The sequence below is a fragment of the Rhinopithecus bieti genome, unplaced genomic scaffold, assembly GCF_001698545.2.
Source record: "Rhinopithecus bieti isolate Rb0 unplaced genomic scaffold, ASM169854v2 scaffold_41234, whole genome shotgun sequence".
NCBI classification, from domain to species: domain Eukaryota; kingdom Metazoa; phylum Chordata; class Mammalia; order Primates; family Cercopithecidae; genus Rhinopithecus; species Rhinopithecus bieti.
The window spans coordinates 38053-47907 of NW_016816715.1; the positions used below are offsets into that span (position 1 = coordinate 38053).

General features: G+C 52.4%; 1 protein-coding gene across 4 annotated transcripts in view; it reads right to left on the bottom strand.

The window, feature by feature from the left end:
• WDR13 (WD repeat domain 13) overlaps positions 1-5387 on the bottom strand; it is an 8286-nt gene extending 2899 nt beyond the window's left edge. The window contains exons 1-8 of one of the 4 annotated variants that reach the window (XM_017855158.1): positions 5270-5287; positions 4732-4927; positions 3936-4176; positions 3427-3536; positions 3173-3303; positions 2256-2563; positions 902-1082; positions 660-801 (exon numbers count right to left, since the gene is read on the bottom strand). In XM_017855158.1, the coding sequence (XP_017710647.1) occupies positions 660-801; positions 902-1082; positions 2256-2563; positions 3173-3303; positions 3427-3536; positions 3936-4176; positions 4732-4793 (1175 nt within the window). In that variant the 5' untranslated portion in view covers positions 4794-4927; positions 5270-5287. Of the gene's footprint in view, positions 1-659; positions 802-901; positions 1083-2255; positions 2564-3172; positions 3304-3426; positions 3537-3935; positions 4177-4731; positions 5121-5269 lie in introns of those variants that run through there. The other 3 variants (XM_017855157.1, XM_017855160.1, XM_017855159.1) reach the window with 3 other exon arrangements.
• Positions 5388-9855: the final 4468 nt, after the last annotated feature.

Below are 9855 nucleotides of genomic sequence, written 5' to 3' on the forward strand. Positions count from 1 at the left end.
AAAAAAAAAAAAAAAAAAAAAAAAAATTTAAGTATATATAGAAATTGTTTAAAAAGGAGGAGAGAGATAAAGGGGTAGAATAAAAAGCATCCTGTTAGGCAGTGGTTTTCAGGCCTGGCTAGATATCGCTTAGGGAATTTCTCAATCTACCAATGCCCAGGCCCATCCCAAAGCTTCTGAAATTACTGGCCTGCAGAGGGGCCCGGGTAAGAGTTTTTGAAGCTCTTCAGGTCATTTCAATGTGTGGCCCAGGCTGAGAACTACATTTGGGCAACATGACAGATGTGAGTGGGGACAGTAACCCCACATTGCCCCCCGCAAAATAAAACAAAACAATAAAAGAAAAAAGGAAAACAGGCCTCTGCTTTAGGTAGCCCTAATCTATTTTATGCTTCAGTTTGCTCGCCTGCAAAATGGAAATAATAACAGCACCTACCTCACAGGTCGGTGCAAGGATTCAATATGGTGATACGCGGAAACTGCTTCGAACAGGGCCTGGCCGCAGTGATTGCTGTAAACGTGCTCACTATTGCTATTACTGTTAACTGCTACTACTGCTCCCTCAATTAAATTAACCTGATGGAGGAGATGAGCTACTGTCCCAGTGTGCTGGAGGAGGCAGGCCCTCCATCTCCAGGAGGTCCTGATGGGGGACCCACCTGTAGAGCAGCAGCTTGTTGAGGCAAGCATTGATGAGCAGTGAGGGATCCCGGGCCTCGCGGCTGACCCAGGACCGGGCTGAGATGCTGGTCACAGGGCTCCCCTCATGCACCACCAGACGCTTGGCTTTGGTCAGCTTCCCTGCAGCAGCAGAGGGAGGGAAGGCAAAGGTGAGGGTGAGGGCTGTGCCCTGCAAGGGCTGGAGGGCGAGCACTCAGATGTAGGCCTGCTGTCTGCCTACCCGTGGCCATGTCGAAGAGGAAAGAGAAGACACTGCCACGGTCATCACCCGCCCAGAGCAGCCGGCCAGGGGCATCAAAGGACAGAGCAAGGACACGGCCCGTCAGCTTGCTGGAGCCCCCCTTCACTTTCTTGCCCGTGGAGATGTTCATGACATGCACGTTGTGCTTGGCGTTCCCCACCTGTGGGGAGAATGCACAGACCATCATCCTGCTCCCAGCCAGGCCCTCCTTGAGTCTGACCACAATGGGGCTGCTGTTGATGTGACTGGCTAGTCCCTATTAGAGTCTATTCACAGTGCGGCTGTGGCAGGTAGACAAGGTGACCAGGCATGAATCCACCTCCCTAGCCAGCCCCTTTTGCAATGTGCCCAGAGTAGGCCACCTGCTACTATGGGACTAAAGGGCCTTCAGAGCCATCATGCTGCCCCTTGGTCGGTCCTCCCACAGTGTGAGAACCACAGGGCCCATCTAGGCCTGTGATCCCAGCTTTCCCCTGCTCCCTGGCTGCTCCTTTCTGGAACTTGTGGGGCTGCTCCTGATGCGGGGAGGATCCCGGCCCACAAGCTCACCCGTAGTCAGTTCCTCTGCAGTTCACCTCACCCCACCCCACTCCGGGCTACACCAGACTTTCTAATGTCCTTCCCCTGCTCTCTGACCAATCTACACTGGAGTCTGACATGGTGGGGCCACTGACAGACCAGACAAGGCTCAGCCTCATCATCCTGCTCCTCAGAGGTAGCCCCTGCAGTTGGAAAACTGTAGGACTGCAGCTGATGGGACCAAAGGGGCCCCAGGGCCAGAACCCTGCCCCTGGCCAGTGCTCCCTGGAGTGTACCACAGCAAGGCCATCCCAGACCAAGAATGGCACTCCCCTGTCTTTTTTTTTTTTTTTTTTTTTGAGAGGAGTCTCGCTCTGTCGCCCAGCGGTGCCAGCTCGGCTCACTGCAAGCTCCACCTCCCGGGTTCACGCCATTCTCCTGCCTCAGCCTCCCGAGTAGCTGGGACTACAGGCGCCCGTCACCACGCCTGGCTAGTTTTTTGTATTTTAGTAGAAACGGGGTTTCACCGTGTTAGCCAGGATGGTCTTGATCTCCTGACCTCGTGATCCACCCGCCTCAGCCTCCCAAAGTGCTGGGATTACAGGCGTGAGCTACCATGCCCGGCCCACTCCCCTGTCTTCTGATTTGCTTCCCTTTTAAGTCTGACCACACTAGGACTGCTGTGACGAGATTGGGCGGGGTGTGGGGGGATCCTAGGCCCCCCTGGCTGTCCCTCCTTATACTCTGAATCCCTCAGATGGCCTTCCTGACCCAGCCCATCAGCCCTTGATGAGTGGGTGTCCTGGAGCCTGACCACGGTGAGGTTGTTGTTGACGGGCTGGAAGGTGCAGCAGAGCAGTTCAGCGCCATCAGGGTCAGGGATCTCCCGGATGCAGCGGCCATCCTCAGAGGCCCAGATGCGCATGGTGGCATCCAGTGAGGTGGACACGAGGATGTCATTGGAGAGGGACCAGGCGAAGTCAGAGACACCACGGGTGTGGCCCCGTAGCACACGAAGCACTGTGGGTGGGGCGGGCACCAGCTGGCACAGGGAGATGCTGCCGTCGAGTGAGCAGCAGGCCAGGCGGTGCCGGTCATCATTCGCGAAGCGCACCCTTGGGACTGCAATGCCAAGAAGCCATTAGTGGGAGTCTGCACACTCATTGGGCACTTTTCTCTCTAAAAGGCTCTGACGTGTGTGCCAGGGGCTGGGGCCCCACGGCATGAGGCACAGTGGCCTCAGCAAAGGGCTTTCCTTGGCTGACAAAGGGAACTGTAACCCCAGAAGACTCTCTGCCCAAACTCTCTAAGTCTTAGCAGCTCCTTTGCAGATTGCAAGTCTTCTACAATGTGAGAAAGTTCCTGTCTTAGTGAACACTTTATAATCAAGTTCTTGGCAGTTTGCAAAACCCTTGACACTGTAGCCCACTCTGCCCTCTGCAAGGGGATTTATCATCAGCAAAGGCTTTGAACTCTTCCAAGTGACTCAGGAACCCAGGCAGCCTGCTGCAAAGGGCTCTCTTAGGCTTCTGAGGCCCTTTCCAATAGACGAAGCACTGAGACTCTGCAGACCACTTTGCAGAGGGATTTTCAGTCTGCAAAAGGCTTTACGGATGGTCATTCCTCCTTTGGAGGTGTGCCAGGGGCCTTGGATTCAGAAAAGGATGCCTTGGTTGGTTGTCACAGTTTGGGCAAATGCTTGGTGATGGAACCCGCCACCCACTGGCTCACCTGCCTCATCCACGTGCTGGTCAAAAACATGGTACATGCCCGCAAAGGCATAGTTCTCGCTCAGTGATGTGTCCCCGGCCATGGCCCGACTTGCCTCTGCCGCTGACGTGGGCACCACGCTGCCAGGGGGCCTGGGCCCCAATAGGAAGTGAGGGGTGACAGGAGGTAGATGCAAAAGTGTTCAGTCTGCCATTGCCCCAGGGCCCCTCTCCTCCTTGCAACCCGTCCCCGGCCTTGGTTGCCTCTGTGCATACCTGTCCTCATAGACAGCACGGTTCATCTGTGCCTGCAGCTGGTAGGAGCCTCGGCTGACAGAACGACGGTGCCCACGGGCCCCCAGGGCCCGAGGATCATCCTCAAAGTCCTGCAAATGGAAAGGGTCAGCGTGGGTGCATCCTGCAAAAAACCCGAGAACCTTTGAGGTGTGGAGCCCTGAAAATCTACCTAGAGCCAGATCACTTCTCACCGTGCCCCCTGCCACCACCACCACTGCCCGCTTATATTACTGCAGTGGCTTCCTCATGAGTTCTGCTGTTCCTGCCCTCCCCCTGCTCAGCAGATACTCAAGACAGGGCTTGCTATATGTTTACTGACCTGTTCACCAAGTTTATTGTCTGTTTATTGATTTACTTGGCATATTATCTTTTTGTCCTCTGCTGATGCAGAACAGTGCCCAGCAAAGAGCAGGTGCTTGATGAAAGTCAGTGGAGTGAAAGTGTGCAGGCAGGGTATGCCCAGGGGGTGAATGTGGCCAGGAGCTCACCTCCATGCGGTCCAGGGTAGTGCGGCTACTGCGGACGATGCTGTTGCTATAGGCACGAGCACTGCCTGGCTCGGAGAGGGGTCCGTAGCGCTGGCCCAGCAGCTGCCCCCGAAGCCTTAGGTACTGCCGACGCAGCGCTGGGGGGTGCCCAGCCTTGGCATTCTCCCGCAGCAGCTGGCTGCGCCGGCGGATATACTGCGTCCGAAACTGTGGAAACGTTGGTGTGCGGTACGCGTTGTACCTGCAGGGTCAGGATGCAGGGCAGGCAGCAGGCACAGGACAGAGGGAATCAATCAGCTCGGGGGATAGGGCAGGAGAGTGAGATGTGTGGCAGTGACTGGGGCCTGGGTGGTTAGAACGACTAGCAGTGGTGATGGACCTCTTGGTCCTGCAGTGGGAGTGAGTCTGCAGTAATAATGAGCATGGTCATGAGGTCAGTTTGCAGACAAGTGTCAGTCTGCTGCCCTGCTGGGGTCCATACGGGGTGACTGAGTCAGTGCAGACAATAATTGGGGTCGGTATACCAGGGCGACAGAAGTCAGAATGACATTAAGGGGGTCAGCGTTGGGAGGTGATGGGGTCAGAATGGGGAAGTGATGATGTAAAAAAAAAAAAAGTCCAGGGGACACCCATAGGGGATAGGATGTCACTAGCTTGAGCCCCACCTCCCTCTCACAGGCAGCGTCTTTGCGCATGCCCATATCTGACCACACTTTCCCAGCTTGCTGTTTTGAATCCTCTCTGGCCCAGCCAACTCACCGCGGGCGTGCCCGCCCCCGCTACTGCGCATGCTCACCTCCGGCATGCCCACGCACCCGCATTAAGGCAAGTTCTCCGCCCAGCCTCACTTATCGCCATTGCGCATGCACCACAGTAAGTTCTGCTCCCGTGGGCTGCGACCCCACGCCTCACCTCGCGTCCACTGCTAAGACTTGCTGCCACACCGCGGCCATTCCCCGGCCTCCTCCTCTGGCGTGTCCGCCCGCGGGAGCCTGCAGGACAAGGGCCTGGAATGTGAGCGTCCCGAGCGAAGGGATCTAGTTCCGTCCCTTTCGCCAGGCGACTACTGCCATAGACATCGAGTCCCTCCGCGCCAGAGATGTCACGAACTCCCACCCGGCTGTTACCATGGTCATCACCCCAGCCCTGCCCTTCCTGGGCAGCGCCGGGGTGACACACAGCGATTCAGAACAGACACCGCCCCCCCCAGTCGCCATAGCAACGCCCCTCCCCCGCCTAGCATTCCTTGCTTGACATTCCCCATCCATCCTGTCCCCGCCGCCCTCCGCCTTCCCTTCTCAGGTCCAAGAGCATAGCCCGGGATCGGGAACCACCTCCGGGGCTGCCTCCGGTTCTTGAGGCCCCCCGGAGCGGCCCTGAGACCACTGTCGCCGGTTCCTTCTGTCTCTCCTCCCTTTCTCAGGCTCCAGGCAAGATGGCCGCCTGCTATCAGAAAGAGCTGCCGAGCCCAGAGCGAATCGATAGGCATCCTTCCCAGGGCGTGGGAGTCTCGCAGGCGCATTGAGGGACATTCGCTTCAGGCCGAAGGACGGAGGCTCCACCCCTCGAGTTCTACCCACTCGTTAATGGCACTTTTTGTATATAGAAGGATAGTGTCCAAGGGACATAGCGTCAGGGGTGAGTTTGCGAATCATTCCCTAGAAATCAGAAGTACAACATTATAAAAAAGAGAAGAAACACGACTTTTAAAAGTGGTGTAGGGCCTGGCGCGGTGGCTCACGCCTGTAATCCCAGCACTTAGGGAGGCCGAGGCAGGTGGATCACTTGAGGCCAGGAGTTCAAGACCAGCCTGGCCAACATGGTGAAACCGTCTCTACTAAAAGTACAAAAATTAGCCGGGTATGGTGGCGGGCGCTTGCAGTCCCAGCTACTCGGGAGGTTGTGGCAGGAGGATCGCTTGAGCTCAGGACGCGGAGGTTGTAGTGAGCTAAGATCGCGCCACTGCACTCCAGCCTGGGCGACGGGAGTGAAACCCTGTCTTAAAAAAAAAAGTATTGTAGGCCACTTTTTAGCAGCACAATCTTGTCCAAGCAAAGCTTGAATAATGTAATAAAAAATCATCATATATGTAAAGGCGTCTTGAAAGTTCACCAGTTCTTGCAGTGGGCCTCTGCACACCCCTGGGATGAATAAGGTCGGTTGTGTGTGTGTGACTGGGATGGTTGGACTTGGATGCTCCCAGAAAGCTTGAGGCTTGAGTTTCTAAAGACAGAAGATAGAATTAGGCAAAATAAGCTTTGGGGTTTGGATCCAAGGAGGCTGTCTGAATCATCTCTATTTCAACTTCCAGCAGGAAGCTGCATTTCAAATTGTTCATCTTAACGTTATCAGGGTTAACTTCCTGTTGGATCTTAACATCAACTGACATAAAATTCGAAGCTGTTGTTTTCCACACTATTTTTATAACAAATACAATCAATTGAACAATGTTTTAAAGTCACTGAAAGATCACACTGTATTGTATTGACTCAGCATCTCCCTTGTCCATGTAACAAGCTTATCAGTGTCTTTTAATATTAAATACTCTTTTGTAACGTGATTGATAAAGAATAGACTCTATTTCACTGCACAAACGTGTAACGTTAACAAGAACAATATTTATGAGACAATGTGCTGGGTACTGTTCAAGGTATTTTATATATGTTAATCTATTTAATCTTTTTTTTTTTTTTTTTTTTTTGAGATGGGGTCTCACTCTGTCACCCAGGCTGGAGTGCAGTGACACGATCTTGGCTCACTGCAATCTCTGCCACCTGGGCTCAAGCAGTCCTCCCATCTCAGCCTCCCGGGAGCTGGGACCACAGGCATTTGACACCATGCCCGGATAATTTTTCTATTTTTGGTAGAGACAGGGTTTCACCATGTTGCCCAGGCTGGTCTCAAACTCCTGAGCTCAAGTGATGCGCCCGCCTCAGCCTCCCAAAGTGCTAGGATTACAGGTGTGAGCCACTGCACCCGGCCAATTTAATCATAATAACTGAAGGTTGTGGGTCCTATTACTATCGCCAATTTACAGATGAGGATATTTGAAGCCCAGGGAATTCAAGGGTGACATTTTATTGAACTGGTTCCCTTAAGTTTTTTTTTTTTTTTAAAGACATGGTGTCAACTGGGCATAGTGGCTTATGTCTGTAATCCCAGCACTTTGGAAGGCTGAGGTGGGAGGATCACTTGAGTCCAGGAGATTGAAACCAGCCTGGGGAACAAAGTGAGACCCCATCTCTACCAAACATTAGTCAGGCATGGTGGTATATGCCTGTAGTCCCAGCCACTCGGCTGAGGCAGAAGAATTGCTTGAGCCTGGGAGGTTAAGGCTGCAGTGAGCTGTGACTGTGCCACTATACTCCAGCCTGGGCAACAGAGCGAGACCCTGTCTCTGAAAAAAAAAAAAAAAGCTGGGTGTGGTGGCTCACACCTGTAATCCCAGCACTTTGGGAGGCTGAGGCAGGCAGATTACCTGAGGTTAGGAGTTCGAGACCAGCCTGGGCAACATGATGACTCTGTCTCTACTAAAAAGATAAAAATTTAGCCGGGCATGGTGGCAGGCGCCTGTAAAAATCCCAGCTACTTGGGAGACTGAGGCAAGGACAGTCACTTGAACCCTGGAGGCAGAGGTGGCAGTGAGCTGAGATCGTGCCATTGCACTCCAGCCTGGGCAACAAGAGCAAAACTCCATCTCAAACATAAATCAATTAAAAAAGAGAGAGAGAGAGAGAGAGAGATGGGGTCGGTTGGGCATGGTGGCTTGCACCTGTAATCCCAATACTTTGGGAGGCCAAGGCAAGAAGATGACTTGAGTCTAGGAGTTTGAGACCAGCCTGGGTAATACCTTGAGACTACATCTCTACAAAAACAAAATTAGCTGGGTGTGGTGGTGTGTGCTTATAGTCCTAGCTACTCAGGAGGGTGAGGTGAAAGGATCACTTGAGCCTGGGAGGTCAAGGCTGCAGTGAGGCATGACACTGCACTCCAGCTTGGATGTTAGAGTGAGACACTATATTTAAAAAAAAAGAGATGGGGGGATGGGTCTTGATATGTTGCCCAGGTTGGTCTCGAACTTGTGGCCTTGAGGCATCATCCCACCTCAGCCTCCCAAGGAGCTGGGATTTATAGGCATGAGCCACCACACCCAGCCCTGAACTGGTCCCCTATTTGTGACCGGCATTGGGTTTATTTCCATGTTCTTTTTTCATCATAAAGAGTATTGTGATAAATGCCTTTCCCATTCACTTCCACCTTCTCTCAACAGAGCCCTGCCCCTTCATCCCACCACTCTGCTTCCAAAGAAATATGATGGAATGAAATCACAGGAGTCAGGGATACCTGAAAAATTCTGTTTCACCATTGGAATGAATTATTTTATTGTTGTTTTCAATATTCACATATTAAATTTATAAAATTATTTTAAAACCTCTTCTATAAGGCTATAAGATACTAGACAAAACAAGCTAATGAAAGGTTTGTTGCCCAGGCACTGTGGCTCACGCCTGTAATCCCACCACTTTGGGAGGCTGAGGAGGGTGGATCACTTGAGACCAGGAGTTAGAGACCAGCCTGGCCAACATGGGCACCTCTGCCTCCCGGCTCAAGCGATTATCGTGTCTTAGCCTCCCAAGTACCTGGGATTACAATCGTGCACCACGCCTGGCTAATTTTTGTGTTTTTAGTAGAGACAGGGTTTCACCATGTTGGCCAGGCTGGTCTTGAACTCTTGGCCTCAAGTGATCCACCCGCCTTGGCCTCGTAAGTCCTGGGATTACAAGCATCAGCCACTGCACCCAACCTGTTTGAATTGTTTTAACATGTATGTGCTGTCATTAGATTAAAATGGTTTTGTTTTGTTTTGAGACAGAGTTTCAGAGTTTTGTTTTGAGACAGTTGTTGTCCAGGCTGCAGTGCAATGACGTGACCTCGGCTCACTGCAACCTCTGCCTTTTGGGTTCAAGCCATTCTCCTGCCTCAGCCTCCCGAGTAGCTGGGATTACAGGCACACACCACCACACCTGGCTAATTTTTTGTATTTTTAGCAGAGACGGGGTTTCACCAGGCTGGTTTCGAACTCCTAACCTCACGTGATCTGCCCACCTCTGCCTCCCAAAGTACTGGGATTACAGGCATGAGCCACCGTGCCCGGCCTAAAAATGGGTTTTGAACAACAAGCTGATGAAAGAAGGCAGTTGCAGCTTGTTGAGAACTTGGAGAGAAAGGGGCAGTTTTATCTGTGGGAACGGCAGGTCAGTGAGTCAGGGAAATGAGGGTCTCAGGCCTGGGGGTATCAAGGAGAGATTGAATGACTTTGGTTGCAATCATGACATCTAGAAAAAAAAGCTCAAACCCATGGAGGACCACAAACCCCATTCACTCTAACAGGATCCAGGGCTATTTTACTGTCAGAGTGATGGGTGAAGGTCCCAGCCAAATGAACAGCAAAACCAGATTTGGACAGAAAAGACAGGTAAGCCTGAGTTGTTTGAAGATGATACTCATCACAACAGTGACTACGATGGTGGAAGAAACAAGCAGGGGCTGTCTTTTTTCCAGACTCGTCCTTCCTTTATGAGCCCCCTACCTATCTGGCTCCCAGAGTTTAGAAATGCAAAGGAAAGGCTGGGTGTGGCGCCTCACACCTATAATCCCAACATTTTGGGAGGCCGAAGCAGGAGAACTGCTTGAGCCCCAGAATTTGAGATCTGCCTGACAACATGGTGAGACTCTATCTCTACAAAATAGAAAAAAATAACTAGGCGTGGTGGTGCACACCTGTAGTCCCAGCTACTCAGGAGGCTGAGGTGGGAGGATCACTTGAGCCTGCAAAGTTGAGGCTGCAGTGAACCGTGATCACACCACTGCACTCCAGCCTGGGCAACAGAGTGAGACCCTGTCTCAAAAAAAAAAAAAA